This window comes from Rousettus aegyptiacus, unplaced genomic scaffold (assembly GCF_014176215.1).
Source record: "Rousettus aegyptiacus isolate mRouAeg1 unplaced genomic scaffold, mRouAeg1.p scaffold_m13_p_3, whole genome shotgun sequence".
NCBI lineage: Eukaryota > Metazoa > Chordata > Mammalia > Chiroptera > Pteropodidae > Rousettus > Rousettus aegyptiacus.
The window spans coordinates 30,392,861-30,411,227 of record NW_023416306.1 but is presented as its reverse complement, the minus strand read 5'-3'; the positions used below and the strand labels follow the sequence as shown (position 1 = coordinate 30,411,227).

The 18,367-nt window shown below is 42.8% G+C and overlaps 1 protein-coding gene across 13 annotated transcripts in view; it reads left to right on the top strand.

The window, feature by feature from the left end:
* Positions 1–18,367, top strand: part of UNC13B (unc-13 homolog B) — a 171,034-nt gene that overhangs the window by 134,030 nt on the left and 18,637 nt on the right. For 10 of the 13 annotated variants that reach the window (XM_016130260.2, XM_036218387.1, XM_036218388.1 and 7 more), the window contains 11 exons: positions 1,865–1,911; positions 4,950–5,028; positions 7,241–7,315; positions 7,816–8,035; positions 9,471–9,698; positions 10,325–10,466; positions 12,129–12,298; positions 12,758–12,873; positions 13,239–13,402; positions 15,695–15,845; positions 17,396–17,464. In XM_016130260.2, coding sequence (XP_015985746.2) covers positions 1,865–1,911; positions 4,950–5,028; positions 7,241–7,315; positions 7,816–8,035; positions 9,471–9,698; positions 10,325–10,466; positions 12,129–12,298; positions 12,758–12,873; positions 13,239–13,402; positions 15,695–15,845; positions 17,396–17,464 — 1,461 coding nt within the window. Of the gene's footprint in view, positions 1–1,864; positions 1,912–4,949; positions 5,029–6,435; positions 6,442–7,240; positions 7,316–7,815; positions 8,036–9,470; positions 9,699–10,324; positions 10,467–12,128; positions 12,299–12,757; positions 12,874–13,238; positions 13,403–15,694; positions 15,846–17,395; positions 17,465–18,367 lie in introns of all 13 variants that reach the window. The other 3 variants (XM_016130254.2, XM_016130252.2, XM_036218384.1) reach the window with 1 other exon arrangement.

Below are 18,367 nucleotides of genomic sequence, written 5' to 3'. Positions count from 1 at the left end.
TAAATGTGCTTCCTGGCCTCTTTGTGAGCACAGGCTCCTGCATACCTGTGATGTGGTTCTCTCATGCACGTGAATGCATAGTATACTAATGTTCTGTGCCTGCAAGCACTCGTTCTTGAAGACCGTAAGAGTTTGCTTTGCCTGTGACTCAGGCTCTAGTGAACATTGAATCCTCTTCCAAATGGGTGTGCACACATGTTCTGTAGCCCTCTGTGCAAGGTCTATGCTCACCTTGTGTTTCCCTTGGGCACAACATGTATCTACGAATGTACCTCCCTTGGGTACTTTGTCTGGACCTCCTCTGACACCCTGGCCCTCCTTCAGTGTCCTGTGTGTGCATGCTCTATGCTGTGCTGCAGGCTTCTGCAGACCCATTGTCCCCTCTAAGTTCAGGAAATGTATATGATCTGAGCTAGTGTATTCTGGCTCCCAAAGACTTTTTGTGACTATTTCCTTAAGCCCAGTAGTTTCTAGCAAACATCTAATTCTACGTGGGAAATAAAAATCTGCTCAGTACAGGAACTGTTTCCAAAGGGAAAATAAATTCTAGTTGGTAGGATCTGGGGATTTAGGAATGGCGGCCCGTCACTAACAACCTTAGGAGACTTCCTTCGACCACTTCTGGCTGCATTTTAGGCCTGGCCCTCCCTTTACCATTATCATCTCACCCACAGAACCAGGGCAGGAGGCAGATGAGGTAAAATGGGGTCCCGAAGGGCTATAGCAGATAGGCTTGATTAGAACAGAGACAACCTGACAAGGGTCTTACCGAGAAGGGTCCTAAATCCAAAATTTATCTTTGTCTACTGCCGACCCAGTGTAATTCTTACCCACTTTTACATCACCTATTCTCCTGTCCTACCTCTCTCCCTTTTCTACTCTCTTGCCTCATTTTGTCTATAACTTCTCCCATCTTTAACTCTCCCAAAACTTTGCCCCCTGTCCAAAGCTAAATAGCTTACTTCTGCCTCCTTTGTACTAGAGCTCATTTGCTCCAGGATAGTTAGCTGGAGCCCAGGTTTCAGGTGGCAGGGAAGTTGTTGGGTGGTGTGGGGTAACAAGGTGTGGCCGGAAGCCTCAGACCTGCTAGCACTAGGTTCCTTGAGCCTAAACAGCATTTACCATTGGTTCTCTAAAGAGCCCTGGCAACTTTGAAACTCTCTACATGCAGTCTAAAGGATTTGCTTTGGTTCTTTTGTGCAAAAACCTTTAAAAATTGTTTTCAACATGTTCCTTCCTTGAATTATTTGGTACCCCAATGGTCAACTTCTCATTATAGAACTTATAAAATTCACCAGAATGATAATCTAAGTGTCTAATCTGCCGTGGGTTCTCTGATTATTTAGAGTTTATCAAATATAGATTGTATTCAGTGTCAGTGAGCTAGGGCTTCAAGGAACCTAAACCAAGTCAGATCACAAGATGAGATGGGGATCTAGAAAGACCAAGTCTGACTCTGGGCAGCCAAGGAAACTTATGAATACAGCTGGAAGAAAACCAGACTATATGAAGTTGTCTTTTTGCTTCAGTGAGGCCTGGAAGCCTAAGTGGGCTTTTCCTGGCTTTGGTTACTGTTACATATACCAGTGGACTTTAGCCATGGGATCTCAATAAGCTTGGCCTTATATCCTTTCTGTTCACTGGGGATAGGGGAAATGAAATACTGCTCGTTTCAGCAGCCTGCTTGTTGCCCTTGGCTGTTCAAGGCATTGGCTTAGACATGAGCCTGGCTGTGTCACTACATGGTTTATGTGACCTACACTTCTCTGAGCTTCCTACTTTATTGCTCACTGCCTGACCAAAGAGAGATGGCAGTCTGCCATCTTCCCTAAGATCTAACTTTTTTTCTATCTTTTTTTTAAAGATTCCAAATGATGGCGACCCCTCTTTGCCCCAGTGGCTTCCAGAAGGGTAAGTGATTGCCTGCAATGTTTCTGTAGATTTTATACAGTCTCTTCTGCTGTGTTTTAGCTTTTCCTCTGGGAAATAGGAGAAACAGCCCCATAAACTTGATCTTGGGAAAGGAAGAGGCTCCACTATAGAGATTGGTTGTTCTCTGGGGCAGAGGAGAGCACTCTGCAGATCGATTACTTAGAGGCAGAAAAGAGCTTTGCAGAGTGGTTCCCCTGGAACAGGGTATGGAGCTTTGAGGCTCCCCCATCCTCGCTTCTGGAATTTCCGATCCATTATGTCATAATGGTGATACACACTTTAGGTTGAAGAAGGAGGAAACTAGAAAAATATCTGCATTTGGAGATGATTTCTTTCCATCGTTGATAATGTAGCTGATTAGATTTCTACCTGGGCTTCATCCTGCCTCAGCTGTTGTGAGTCACCAACTTATTCCATGCCATTCTAATCAGGACATAAGGAGCATACCTTATGAGTGCTATATGTTCTTTCTATGCTTGTGTAGGAGTTTCAGACCCATCTGATTGTACCAGAGAGTCATTTTAAGCTGCTCAACTGCCGCCTGTAACTGACTGACTTCTTAAGAGAGAAAAGAGTTTCAGTGCCTCTCCACTCCCATTGCTGTCACATCCACTGCCAGTTATTTCTCAGGATCTTCCTTCTCTCCTTGTCCTACAAAGGGCTTCTGACACCACAATTCTTAGTGGTTGCCTTCTCTCTCTTATGACCAACAGGGGAAAAAATAAGATCAGATCATAAAGTTATCTACTATATTTTTACATATTTCTATTCCCTTGTGATATGTTTTTTAAATCAAGAGTTAATCATGTGAAAGAGCTACCTGTCTTCTTTTGTCAAAAGTTCATTTATGTTGCAAAAATGAGCTCTTATATATTTTTAGAATTAGCTACAAATCTGTGGCACCAGTTGCATCTTCAATAGTCCTTCTTCAGGACTTTAGCTTTTTTCCTTTAATAATTGTAAAATACATACATGCCAGTGGAACATATCCAAGGTATTTTTAAATGGAGCCATGCAGTTATCGTTTAAATGCTTTCCTGTTGTTTTTCTTTCCTCAGCTTAGTCCTTGGAAACTGTTAAAAATTTAGAACCTCCCTAGGTCTGGTAGTCTCATCGGAAGCAAACTTCACTGTGCTCAGGAAGCTAGTTTGTTAGAAATCAACATATCAGGTTGCCTGTTCCACCTCCTGACCTTGACTCAATTTGTGGCTTCATTCTTTGCCTATATTGCTGGCAGTACCTACTTATTCTTTTGAGATATAGGTCTTTTTTTTTTTTTTTTTGTAAACCCAGCCACACCACCTTCTCCACTTCATTACTGTCATTAAAACCAAGTGCATGAGTTCTTTTCATTGAGGCTCAGGACACCATGTTGCAAAAGATCAGAGAGGTTTTATAGTTCATCCCCCTCATTTTATGGAAGTGATACCAAGATCTAAAAAGAGGAAGGAATTTTGGCAGAGGACATGTAGAGAGGTAGTAGAATTGCAGATAAAATCTAGGTTATCTCAATATGAGAATGGTGTTCTTTTTGAGATGTTCTCTGTATTGTTATTGAATATTATTGTGGAATAACAAAGAATAATAAAATTAATAAGCATAGAAAATGTATCAAAATTCAAAAATCTCTACTTGCTCTAACTATAATGTTTTTCTTCGTCCCTGTTGATATGTTGATAGGGCTAGGCCTTTTGCTTTTTCCCTTCTAAATAGTCACTCCCCAGTATGGAGGTTCCTCAAAAAACTAAGAGAATTGATCAACCATATGATCCTGCAATTTCTCTACTGGGTATTTACCCAAAGACTGGAAAACTCATATCCAAAAAGATATTTGCACACCGATGTTCACAGCAGCATTATTCACAGTAGCCAGGACATGGAAGCAACCGAAGTGTCCTACAATAGATGATTGGCTAAAAAAGCTATGGTACACATATACAATGGAATATTACTCAGCCATAAGAAGAGATTTGCGACAACATGGATGGACCTCAAAATAATCATGCTAAGCGAAATAAGCCAGACAGAAAAAGTTGAAAATCACATGATATCACTTATATGTGGGATATAAACCTAAAAGCAACAAATGAACAGGACAAACAAAGACCCATGGACATGTCTATAGACTAGTGATTACCAGAGGGTAGAGGGTGGGGGGAGGGGAGATGTAGATGGGGTAAAGAGGGTCAAATGTGTGGTGACAGAAAGAAATCTAGCTATGGGAGGTAAACACACAGTGTAAGTATATATATGCCTTATTGTTAAAGTGTACAGCTGAAGCTTATTGGATTTCATTAACCAATGTCACCATCATTAAAAATTAAAAAAAAAAAATAAGTTGCAAACAAATAAATAATAAATAAATAAATAGTCACTCCCCTGCCCCTAAATGGTCTTTTAAAAGTTTCTTATCCCCCCTCCCCTGCCTCCACTTGATTATGTGGGCTTCTCTTTCCATGGAGACCGTTTTCCTTCAGGAGGCTTGGATAGATAGAACAGGTGACTCTTTTACTCAGGATGAAGAAGGTCTTCTTCTGTATGTCTCCTATATGTTTGGTTGTCTTGCTCACCTAGGCAGCAGCTCTTCTGTAGAGCCATTCCTATGCACTGTGCTGTAGCACAGGCCAAGAAAGACTTATCCTTGGAGAGCAGTGTCTCTGGCCTGAGTGTGGAAAGGAGCCCTCTTAACCATCAATTCCCATCTTGCCTTATGGAGCACAAGGGCCTTCAAATACACAGAGGTACCTTGGACTGTCACTTTGGGATAAGAGAGCTCTCCAGTCTTTGGCTAAAATCATAGGAGATAAAGAGGGGCACTCTGAGAGCAGATTTCATTACTCATTATCCCATGGCTTTGTTTCCTTCACTTTCTGTCTTCCTTACCTCTCTTAAAAGTACGTGGTGATGGTTAGTTCATCTTCCTCTGGGGAGAAGGTGAGTAAGAAAAGTGGAACACTGAATCTGCCAGTAACTCAGGGCAAGACTGAAGGTCCTGACATATTTTCTTCCCTCTGCAGGCCAGCTGGAGGGCTCTATGGCATTGACAGCATGCCAGACCTACGCAGAAAGAAGCCACTTCCACTTGTCAGTGATCTGGTGAGTAAGACTCTTGTGCAGGCTTAAGCGATATCCTTGGGGTATCCCCCATTGGCCTTTGGCACAAACTATTAGAACTGATAGTGATCCATTTAGTGACAAGTATTGGTCTGAAGATCAATCATTTAAAGCCTTACTGAGACTTAAGTGGACCTTGTTCTACCTCACTCCCTCATTAAAGCCCCAGGTTCTTTCTAAGCTCAAGCTTCCGCCTGGAACATTTATAGCTTGGGCACTCAAAGGTGGGTTCTGGGATTGTCTTCTGTGTGTCAAGTGCCTTTAGGTATCTCACAGCCTTCTTTGATGACCTGGAATGGAAACTGCCTCTAGCCCTGACCTAGATCATTGAGCTTTTGTGTGATGAGCATGACTGGTACAACTCCTTCTTGGAGGTCAAATGACAGTCTCCTCCCCAGACATAGGCTTCCTAGACTATCTCTGTGCCCCTGGTCCTTAACTCAGTGTCTGGCACTGAGAGCTAATGATAAAAATTTGTGTAATTGATTTGAAACAGACTTAGGAGGTAAAGCTGATCTCAGAACCTCCAGGATGACCAGAAGCTCCCATTTTGGGTCATATTGCCTAAGGCAGGATCAGCTCAAGGAATCCCAGTGGATGTGAGGTGAAGTGGGGCTCAGGCTGTTTCAGAGCTCTAAAGCTAGATGTTCAGTAAGGCTTGAACCTTTTTTCTTATTATCATTTTCTGCTCCTATTTTCCTTATTTTTTTCTTTCTCCCTATTCAGTCTATTCTGTTTTTTCTGTCCACCTCTTCTCCCATTTTCCCTCCATTCACTGCTGTCTCTTCCCCCACACCAGTTTCTTTCTCCTTAGTTGACTGAATGGAACTATCCTCTGCCATTTTCTCTTAATCATTTCTTTTTTCCTTTCTTCCTTTTTTCGCCTACTATTTGTATATCTTCTTTCTCCTTTTCCTCTTTCTAACGCACCTCTTCTCCTACCAACTCCTCATTGAGCTGGTTGGATGAAGATAAATTCCGATGTCATCTCTTCTTTATTACCTTCTTTCATTTTCTTCTTTTTTCTCTTCTTCTTTTCTTCCTGCTGTTTCTCATCCTCTGTTCCCTCTTGCCCGCCAGCTCCTCTTTGCTTAACTGTCGGATACCAGTGTCCTATTCATTCCTTATTTCCCCTCCTCTACCTTTTAATCTTGCCAATATTTTACTTTCTGGCATAACTCTCCTTTGAGTAGGAGCTCTAGGCCTTGGACCCTGGCCACCTGTCTGGATTGAAGACCATTTTTAGTGGATAGAGGCGAAGGGGGTTGGGACATGTTCCCTGCATTGGACTATAGGGAAAAACCTCTCAGTTGCCTCTGAAAGTTTTTTTATGCCCTTGGTAGGGGCTTTAACATCATGTTGTTCCTTTTTCTGCTGTCCTCTGTGCAGGCAATGGTGAGTGTCTCCAGAGCCCTTTTCTATCCTCTGTAACAGTCCACATCTTAAAACACCTGGGCCCCTCCCGACTGCTCTCCTTTTAGACTTATATTCTAACCTCTGTCTATCTATTTTTCACTGCCTTAAGGAAATCATGTACCCCTCCAGGGGCTGCCCCTAAAGCTTGTGCTTTGCAGATATGTGGGGCTCCTCTATATAAGAGCCTGGCTAGTAGGACAGCCCCAGCTCTCAGACTTAGCCCCTTGCCCTGCTTGATTTGACTGAGGCTACATTGCCCCTTTTACTTGCCAAGTGCCCTGTTCATTTGGGCTGCTGGTCTCTACACTTCCCTGGGATTGTATGGGCTTGAGGGTGGTACCAGGGGATAGGGGATAAAATGGAATAATTCTTTTGGTTCTTAAATGTGACTCTGACAGCGTTGTGTGTTTATTCTATTCTTAATGACCTGTTTCTTACTGTAATTCTAAACTTTTTTTTTTTTTTTTTTTTTTGTCTTTCTATAAATGAGGGGTAGAATACCCTAAAAATAGTGAAGGAAAGAGAAATTCTTTTTTAGGTACCCTGAGAGAAGTGCTGTTCTAATATTGTTAGAACAACCCTCTGAGGGCCTAGGGTTTTAGATCTTAACCTGATATACTTGTTACCCTATTACCCATGGGTAGTCCCTGTGAATGACAGTAAAAATAGAGAGTAGGTAGTAAGTTATAGTCAAGTTGCTGGGGTCACTGAAACTCCCTTCCCGGGCTTTGCCAGTCCTTGGTAGTAGCCAGAGCTGACAGCAGGTCTTCTCTCGCAGTCATTGGTCCAGTCCCGGAAGGCAGGCATTACTTCTGCAATGGCTACACGCACCTCTTTCAAGGATGAAGAGCTGGTAAGTGACCCATGGGCTTTCATGAGTCCACTGGTATAAAGATCTGGCCATCCACTGGTGATCATCTCTGGAGCCATAATAATTGGAAATTCAAGAGTGTTGGGCATACATCGTTAATGCAACAGATAGATAGCATCAGGTCTCGATCTTCTACACTGGGAGAGGCAAGGGTCCAGACCAGGGGTAAGCCAAAGTCTTATATGGGAGTATATGACCACTGAACTCAGAGTTTTATGGTGGATGCAGTACTCTGTTTCCCTAGAAAGTTTGAATGCTAGGACCAGGTTCAGATCCAGCGTTCAGGTCAGACCTGTCTTGAATGACTAGGAGTACATGACATTGGAGACTTCTTTCTACCAAGCTGTGCTATGGGTTGAGTCAGTCTAGAGCATCTCCTCTATGCCCAGAGGAGAAACCAGAGTTTTGATTACTCTACAAGTGTCTCATCTCTCAGCAGAGACCTAAAGTTGCTGGTGGGTGATGGGGTATGTGTCTTTCAGAAATCCCATGTGTATAAGAAAACCCTGCAGGCCTTAATCTACCCCATTTCGTGCACCACACCCCACAACTTTGAGGTCTGGACTGCCACTACCCCGACCTACTGCTATGAGTGTGAAGGCCTGCTCTGGGGCATTGCCCGGCAGGGCATGCGCTGTAGCGAGTGTGGAGTCAAGTGCCATGAGAAGTGCCAAGACCTGCTCAACGCCGATTGCCTGCAACGTAAGTGCCCCTGCAGGGTGAGGGCTGGGGTGCAGGGACAGCAGGCCCTCTCCAAAGGAGTCTGGCAGCAAAGAGCTAGGATGGCTGCACATCGTTCCGCCAGTCTACTTTATTTTGAAGCTATTTCCTTTTCAGAGAATGTAGGGTCCTGAGTCAAGTGGCATTTGCCTTTTCAAATAACAGCTCTTATAGCACTCTCTTATGCAACTTTAGGAAAAGTTCTTTGAGCTTTCCGTGGCCCTTCTGTGGAACAAGAATCTGTTCTAGGATTCAGATAACCCCAGAGGCTGCACTTACGTAGTGTACACACCACAGCAACCATAGTGCCCAAATGACTGGAGCATCTTTAAGTGGGCACTGAAGCTAATGAGAAAGGAGTGTTCCAGGCCTCACAGAGGTAACTCCTGAGATCTAGACCCTAGGACCCAGGAAAGGCAGCATTTATTATTTGATTATAGATGCAGCTTTTAGACAATAGTACCAGGAGAAGTTTCAAATGGATTAGGCAGAGGTCCCAGAGGAGAAAGTGCCAGACCCCCAAGGTCCTGATAAATATGTGCTACCATTGTGGAGTGGGGAGAATAAGAGCAGGAAAAACAAAAAAGTTTCTGTCAAAGGAGTTGTCGCATTCCAAAATCTTGTCTCTTCGTTCCATTCCTGCTAGGTTTGCACATCTGGACCCCAGGAGGAGCAGGGGTAGGGATATAAGAAAGTGTTTTCACCCCTCTAGGTCTCCCAAGTGTCATTCCAAGGCAAGCCATAGCAACAAAAGCTTCAAGGATTGTGGTAGGAGGAAGGAAGGTCACCTTTAGACACACGAGCATGTTGTTATCTCAAGGAAAGATCTGATTTAGAAGGGAGAGCAAGGCCTTGAGGAATCATTCACTTAAAATGCCCTTCTTTGAAAAGCTCTGATTGGTGCTAGTTGCATAGCTATAGTAGACATGAAGAAACAGTTAAAACGGTCAGATGGAGCCCTGAAAAGACTGCCTGAAAATGAATGCTGGTAATGATTTTGCCCAAACCCATCATGAGGGGTGAGAAGCACAAGTGCCAGCAGGTCCTTTAATTGCTGAGAACTAGCAGCCATGTTGGTCGTTTGCCAAAAACCTTCTGAAATGCTGCTCTATAGCAAAGGTGTCAATCTTCTCTTCAAGGACCTTTCAGAGATCCGAGTCCAAGGAAGTAGCATTGTATGGGATATGCTAAATGGCAAGAGTAAGATGCAGCCCAGATCATTGCATTTTAAACTCTATGGGCCAAGCATTAAACTCCAGCTTCCCATAAGTGATTAACTTTTCCAAGAGATATCCCAGTCTTCTTAAACCTCTCCCACTACTCAGTGACCTCTCCCAGGCCCCATTCCTCAGCCTGATCCTTGGTCTAGCGGGTTGCCTGGTGGTTATCCTACTTTTTGTCTCTGGCCATCCTTCAGGGGCTGCAGAAAAGAGCTCTAAACATGGAGCTGAAGACCGGACACAGAACATCATTATGGCCATGAAGGACCGCATGAAGATCCGAGAGCGGAATAAGCCGGAGATCTTCGAAGTTATCCGGGATGTCTTCACTGTGAGCAAAGTCGCACATGTGCAACAGATGAAAACGGTGAAGCAGAGTGTGCTGGACGGCACCTCCAAATGGTCAGCCAAGATTACCATCACTGGTGAGTAGGCTAAAGTGTGAGGGGACCGGAAGGCCTAAGCTATGGGGAGGAGCCTGGGGAAGAAGCCCTCCAAGTGTGTGGGAGCAAGGGGCCAAGGAGAAAGGAGACAGAACTGAGGGGAAGAGGAAGGGCTTTATTATTCATTACTTCTTTTCTCCTAGACCCTGGTGCCAGGGGGACTGGGAGAGGTAGGCCTGGTACCTCAAATGATATGAATGATAATAGAAGGATTTGGTAATAATCAGATATTATAGACTTGGTTAATAGTCTGATATTATAAGAGCTAGGGCTGAGGAAAGGAGACAGGTAGGAGATCAGGGAATAGTTAACCAGTGGTTTACTAGGTGGGTGGGTGTAGGTGAAATGTGCATTTATCAGAAGAGGTAAGGACCAGTGTAGGGGTAAGTGGTCAGTTGGGGCTCCAGAGAGGAGGTGGAATTATTGGGCTGGGCTTTGAGGGAAGGGCTAGTGGTCCAGGACTAAGGATAGATATGGAGGAGTGAGAAGATTAGGGTTCCTATGCAAGGAGCAGAGAGAGACTGCTCTGAGATGGAGAACATATGAGTTATGCCATGGACTTCTGGAGCATACTCTGAAACTTTCTCCTCTGTGTATTTGGGTTGCAGTGGTGTGTGCCCAAGGCCTGCAAGCCAAGGACAAGACAGGATCCAGTGACCCTTACGTGACTGTGCAAGTGGGCAAAACCAAGAAGCGTACCAAGACCATTTTTGGAAATCTGAATCCTGTTTGGGAAGAGAAGTTCCATTTGTAAGTCACAGAGGGGTTTGTGCATTTTGGGAGCAGCATTAAATCCTGTCGTATGGGCTTGGGCCCTAAAAGGGATGGGTCAGAGGCAGTAGAGAAAACCCTTTTCTCACATGCTTCAGTTGGGCAGCAGTCGTTTTTTCCTCTGGGTTTCCTCTCACGGACTATTTGTATCAGGGTTACTTTACCCAAGCCCTTCTTTAACTGGGGATATGAAAGGGGCCCCTGGGCACTCCATACTGCTTTTTCTAGCATTAGGAAGATTGTACCACTGCTCAGTGACAAAACCAGGGACTGACCACCCTAATGTGTACCTCCCAGCCCTGCCATCCTATCTAGGAAGGTTCTTCTGGGGAGTAGGAAAGGAATGTCCTTGTCCGACAACTGGGTAATTCTGGCTTAAAGGAAGAAATCTGTGGTATGGAGAAGTTTCCATTTCCCTTAAAGGGCTCTGATTTCCTTTCTGCTTCAGCTTCTACCCTCACTCCTTTATCTCACTTTTTTACAGACTGTTTCATAAGATAGTAAGGGATAGCTATTTAAAAATGGGAAGCTCTAGCCTAGGACTTGGAGTAATATCTGGAGAATCCACATGCTTTTTATACTTCTGAGGCCGAGGACCAGGACTTCGAGTCTGAATCAGCTAACAGGCTGGCTATGTAGAGACTTTCTTCCATTGGCTTCTTAGAGAACTCATGTGGAAAGGGATTGGGTTCTGGTACAATCAATCTCCAATCCAAGGGCGATGGTTACAGGCAGCAGTTACCTGAGAATCTGAGTTATTCCCACCTGAAGTCTTCTTATGATCTATTCTAAATAAATTAGCTCTATCAATATGGCCCACTTTTATCCATGTCATAAGTAATTCATTAAGCCTCTATTCTGTAGAAGACACTGTACATGATATTGTGTATCTAAAAATGTGTAAGATAATTTTTGGTTTAAGAAGCTCATTTTTTATTTGTCTATTATTTTTCAGTGGACTAGTAATTATACTATAATGTTTTAATGTGCAAAGATATTACGAGATCCAAGGGAAAGGAGTAGCAAATTCTGTCAAGTACAACTTTTGAATTAGGCAACAGGACCCAGAAAGCATCTGTTAGGGAGGAAAGGAAAGGGACAGGGGACCTGGGCAAACTCCCTTCTCCAGAGCAAACACCATAGAGGAAATGACAGTTTAAGTGGGTGTTAAAAAATGATAGAAGTTCACCAAGCACATGCTTAGATAGTTGGGGAGCTAGATAGAAAGCTAAGCACATATGACCAGATGGACATAATGAGAACATTAACACCTTTGCTGACTGGGAAGGGAACCAACAGTTGCTTCCCAGAGCTCTTTTGCATCTGTCCAGCTATTTTTCTGTTGGTGTTGCTGATTCACCTAGCTGCACAGGAAGTCAGAATTGTTTCTGATTACTCCTCCCACTCTCTATTTTTGGTCCCATGGCAATAAGGACTGGATAATGGTATGTAGAGCCACCCAGGCTGAAGAACGAAGAGCCATTTGCTAGGATAGCCTGACTCACTTGGAACTTCAGCACCACTGTTCTCGGACTCCTTCTCTCCCTCAGCAGTTGATGGAGCTTTGGGAGTGAATTGGAAGTAATAGGGTTGCAGGCTGCTGGGCCTGTCACTAACAGAGCCTGCCAAATTCTCTCACAGTGAGTGCCACAACTCTTCTGACCGCATTAAGGTACGTGTGTGGGATGAAGATGATGACATCAAGTCGAGAGTGAAGCAGCGCCTAAAGCGGGAGTCTGATGATTTCCTTGGCCAAACCATTATCGAGGTTCGGACACTGAGTGGCGAGATGGACGTTTGGTACAACTTGGGTGAGAAAACAGGACCAGAGAAAGTTGGTGGGAAGGGAGAGCATGAGTGGGGAACTTGGGAAAAATCCTGTCTACCAGAATCACCACTCAATCTCTAAAAGCATCTCTGTATACAGAGCACTGCCTTGCCTGTAGAGAACCGACCCTGGGTAAAGATGGGGGACAGAGGAATGGGCTGGCTGGAACTCACTCTGACTGGACATTCTCTAGATTTCAGAAGGCCCTTTAATCTTCATACTCATCTCTAATGCCTTTAGCCCCCTACTCTCCTAATGGAATACAGTTCCTACTGGGAATATTTGGGGTATTTGTGGACTGTGTGGTCATTAGAGCGAGTTCTCCTTGTTAGGTGAACTCTTGGATCAGTACCTCCTTTTTCTGTGGTTAAGCCAGGATGGAGACTGTCTACGCTGTCTGTAGTTGCATTGGTGTCAATCTTTAGTCTTCTTTCTTTCCTAGAGAAAAGGACAGACAAATCAGCCGTCTCAGGGGCTATCCGACTACAGATCAATGTGGAGATCAAGGGGGAGGAGAAGGTAGCCCCGTATCATATACAGTATACGTGTCTCCATGAGGTGAGCCAGCCCTTGGTAGATGGGGTGTCAGAAAGCAGTGCTGGGAGGGTCCTTTGATAATGAACAAGATTGCTAGGTGGTTGAAGATCTGGGGCCTGTTTTTTATTTTATCCTTGGCTCAGTGTGCTGCTGGACAGCCCAAGTAACAGTCAGTCTCAGTTCTCTTTCACTAATGTGAGAACAGCCTGTTGGGGCCACAGGAGGAACTGATCAAAGCTTGAAGGACAGAATTTTGGTGGAACTCTACTCACATTCTTCTAGATTTTACCACTAGATTTTGTTTTTGTTTTATATTTATACACACACACACACACACACACACTCACACTCACACTTAACTCCTTCCTTTGCTCTGTCTCCTGCAGAATCTTTTCCATTACCTCACAGACATTCAGGGCAGTGGAGGAGTCCAGATCCCTGAGGCTCGAGGAGATGATGCATGGAAGGTGTACTTTGATGAGACTGCCCAAGAAATTGTGGATGAATTTGCCATGCGCTATGGCATCGAATCCATATATCAGGCCATGACGTGAGACTCCCTGGGGCTTTGGGAAGTGACTACTAACCCTTGGGATGGCTTAATGAAGGCACAGTGACAGGGTGGGCAGGTTTTTAGTGGGGTAATATGCATCAATTCATTCTATCTCTCAGCTGGGCAAAGTAGGTTTATGTACCAAGGCAAAGAGGGTATATGTAAAAAGGGAGTGTTAATCAGATATAGGAAGGGAAAAGGGAAAAAGAGGGTATACAAGGACAAACCTGCCCAAACATTATAAGCACATGTGTATGTGTGTGACAGCCAAGCTTTCATAGATTGGCCTGGATACTGGAGAGGGCACTTCACTATAGGGAAAGCAGGTGAGTCTGAAGTTGACCAAGACTCATAAGAAATTCCTGCCTACTATAAAAAGAGGTGTTGTTTGTCTATTGGTGAGGCTCCCACTAGAACTATACTTAGGAAGCAGCCTTAGGTAAGCAGAGGGTAGCTATTGCTCTGGCCGTGCTTCATTTATTCTACAAACTTTTATTGAGTTCCTTCTCTGTGTCACAGGTTGTGTTAGATGCTGAGAACACAAAGATGGGGCCTTTGTGCTCAGAGAACTCATTCTGGCAGGAAAGACAGACCAGTAAAGAAATAATTACAGTAAAATGTGATAAAAGCTATGGTAGAAGTTAATCACAGGGTATTATAGAGCATCTAAATTTTAGGGCAGGCCTGTGAGGGAAGCCTTAAAGAGTTGATTGAACTGAATCTTAAAATATAGAAACAGAGGAAGGGTATTTTTGGTAGGGCATGCGCTGGGATGCTAAAATACAACAGAGCATAGACTATTCAAGGAATTACAAGAAGTTCAGTATAGAGAGAAGACATACAGTAAGGAATGAAGTTTATGAATGCTCCCTCTGCCATTTTTACTCTGTTCACTCTCCCTAGATGAACTTATCCAAACCTGTGACCTCAACCACTATTTCTGGGCTAAGAGCTCCCAGATCGCTTTCTCCACGTCAGGACTTTTCCTGAATTTCAGACCCATTTTCAACTGTTTTCTGGGTATTCTGACAGGCATTGTAAACTCTCAGCATGGCTAAATACCAAATCAACATCATCTCCACCAAATATGCTTATCTTTCTCTATTCCCCATTTTAGTAAATGGAACGATTTTCTATGCAGTAGTTCAAAAAAAATTTAGGAGTCAACCTAAACTTTCTTAATTTCTCCTGTCCCTTTAACTCCTAACATCCAATCTGTAGAATCTGTAGAATCTGTAGCTTCTATCTCCTAAAATTTTTTTAATTTGTCACCATTGCTGTAGATCAACAATAATAATGATGATGATGACAACAACAACTTCTACGTAGCATTTTCTTATGTGCCAGGCGCTGGTGTAAGCATTTCATGAATGTTAACTTATTTAATGGTAATGTTAACCCCGTCAGGTGAGGATCATTATTTTTCCCATTTTACAGAAAAGAAAACCAAGGCATAGAGAAGTTTAAGTAATTTATCCAAGGTCGTTGAGTGATTAACGTAGGTGAGATTGAAACCCAGAGTCTGACTCTAGCGTCTGCTCTGAACCATTTTGCCGTTCCATTTAGTACTTTATTGCTTCTTTTCTGAATTATTGCAATTACTCTTCAACTGATCTTTCTATCTTAGTCTTAGCTCTCTCCAAGTCTTCCAATTTATCATCGAAGGGACCTTTCTGAAAGACTAATTTGATCACAGTATGCCTTTGTTTAAAAATTTACTATACTATTTAGGATGAACTCTTTTATTATCTATTTCCTGCCTACATCTTCTCTGTCATTTCTTAGTATTCTATCAAACACATGAACAGTAGTAGCTAAACTGAGGTTTCCCAAATAAATCAGTCATGAATATATTTGTCTTTGCAATGCAATCTCTCTTTATCTGCACACTTCTCCATTTGATTAATTCTTACTAATCCTTTAAGGCTTGTTTTAATCTCTTCTTTGGGAAGCTTTTTTCTAATCCCTTCTAGCCTCCAACCATCCTGATATAGGTGATCTTCCTCTATGTTTCCACAGTGTTTTTGCATAGCACACCTTGGGTTATTGACTTACTTTCTAACATTTGCTTTCTCTGCTACGCTGTCACATCTTTTGATTCTCGCACTTGGCACAGGGCCTTGCACATGGTAGGCATTCATTGACTGTATATATGAATGAGTAAATTATGAAGGTCCTTGTATGCTAAGGTGATTGGAAGCTTCGTACACATCAGTGAAATCTTTTCATTACTTGGCTTTTGCTACAAGCCCTGAAGTTTTGTTGAGGCTGAGGGTGCTGTTTTTTCAGGCACTTTGCATGTTTGTCATCCAAGTACATGTGTCCTGGTGTGCCAGCAGTGATGAGCACCTTACTGGCTAACATCAATGCCTACTATGCCCATACAACCGCCTCCACCAATGTCTCTGCATCTGATCGCTTTGCAGCCTCCAACTTTGGGGTGAGTGTGATATAAAAACATATCTACCCATTTGTTATCAATTGATAAAATTTGATTTTTTATGATTGATACTGTAGAATTGGTTGATAAGCCTAAAATTTAAATAGATGCCATTTAGATGAACTTATTTCCTTTGTGGGTCTGTAGACTACACAATAGGCTATCCTTATTTCATTATGGATATGTAGATTTCCAATAGACTCTCCTCAGACATGGATAAAAGAGAAGAATAGCACCACTATGGTTTAGGGGTGCAACCTGGGCTCAGGTAGAACCTCTCCAGGCCAAGAACTTGGTTGAGTCACCATGTTCCTCAGTCCTGCATGTCCACAAATGGACCTTTTAAAATATTATTCAGCCTCTCTGTGACAGATTCATACCACTTAAGTTCATATGAGACTGATGTCTAAGAGAGGATACTAGTGTATACCTGAGCCTATCCCTTTTTTTAGTGTCTGGATCCTTTTTCCTATCTAGGGCATGCCCTTTTCCTGGTTTTAAGGTACTTGAGAAGTTAAGTCTTTACTCATAATGTCACCTGGCATAACTTCAGTATAAACTAGATGAAATATCTTTGACCCACCACAGATCACTTCTTGAGGGACAGAATTACTAGTACCTTCAAATCCGCTGGGTCTCTGAGCCTTGGTTATGGTACTAACCACTTTTTCATATTAATAGTGTTTCTGTATATGAATTAGCACAGGGCCTTGCACATGTGCATGCATGAAATGTATTTTGAATGAGCAAATTATGAAGATCCTTGTATGCCAAGCTGATTGGCATACAAAGTGATTAAACCAGTTAAAGACCTGTTCTGTTCTGTCTCATCCCATTATATATTGGCTTAATCAGTAGCTAATGATATTTAATCCAATAAACATGAGTTCTAAGAATGCTATGCCATACCGACTATAGGCATATGATTCCACTTTAAATTATACCTTTTCTATAAAAATCAACTATTAAAATAGTAGTATATGTTATTCATTTACCATTTTAAATAGTATAAACTCAGGGAAATGACGTGAAACATGGTTTAAAAAGAAACTCTCTCAGGATTGCTTGATCACCTTCCAAATGCATTGCAGATTCTCCCTCACATCATTACTGCTAAGCTGTGGGCTGCTTAACTGCTATGAGCTACCCCAAAATAAGTCAGACTCAGGAACAGGTTAGAGAATGTGTTTGGAATTTCCCTGTATTTGACTAAGACGAGTTAAAGTTTCAAAGACATGGAGATGCACTCACTGGTTCTATTGGGTTGACTCTTGTATAGAAAGAGCTGATTTTCCTCCCAGAGACTTCCATTCCCCTTGCCAGTGTGAGAAAGTTCCCCGGTTTGAGACAAAGCTGCTAAGAGATGGAATAGGGACCACCAATTTTATTTCTTCCTAACACGCTGTCACTCTCCTCATAGGAAGGGATAGGATAGGCTGTGTCCCCAACCTAGTGTCTCCTCCTTATCTAGAGATGATTTTCTGTTTCTGTTAAGGGGGCTCAGAAACAGATTATTTCTCTCTTCCCTGTTATTTGTTTCCCATCTTCAGAAAGAGAGATTTGTGAAATTACTGGACCAGCTACACAACTCACTGAGGATTGACCTCTCCACATACAGGGTGAGTGAAGACATGGCTGTGGGGTGGGATAACATAATATCAGCTTAATCTAGAGAGACTATAGGCCAATCTTGGCTATAAATATCGAAGGCAAGGAAAATTGGTCTGTGTCATCACACTCATGTATATGCTCGATGCCATGGACACCTATGGTTCTGCAAACTCCAAGGACCATGCAGTAAATAAATAGCAGCAGGTGTGGCTGCTTTTTATAGATGGTTAGCTTTTCACACACATCACTCTACCAAATTCTCTGATGACATTCTCAATAGGGAGTCTCCTGAGAATAATCTCTTCCAGAAATGTCCTTTAAAAATTAGATAGTTACTTTCCCTTCTTACATCATACTCTCCTCACTTTCTAGGGTTGATGTGAAAATCAGCGAAGGGGAGAGAAAGTAGCTTGGCTTTGTCAAGTAATTTGTAGCAGAGGTCACGTCCATTCCTAGAATGAAGGAGGGGAATACATGTAGTAGGAGGATGGGTACCTGGGATGGCGAAGGACAGGGAAATGGGCAGTCTTTCAGTTCTTCCTAAGTTAGATCTTCTCAGAATGGCTTCATTACTTGCTTTAAAGTGTTGCGAATTTCCAGAACAGGCAATATACTCACATTAAAAAGTAAGTATAAAAATAACCTCAGAGTAAAAAAGAAGTGAGATTTTAATTATCTGCACTTCTAGTGCCCTCCATTTGCACGAATAATGGAGAGTTGACTGTATATCTTATATTTGGCATATAAGTAGCCTTCAAAGGTTTAGAAAAGTGACCCTCAAAATGGAGAGTGGCTCAACATCTCCCTTCAGCCATCCTTGGCAGCTTCTTCCTAAAACTCGTGCTGAAAGGTATGAAGTGATACATAGTGAAAAGATCCTAAAGATCTTACTCCAAAAGCAGTTCTGCCCA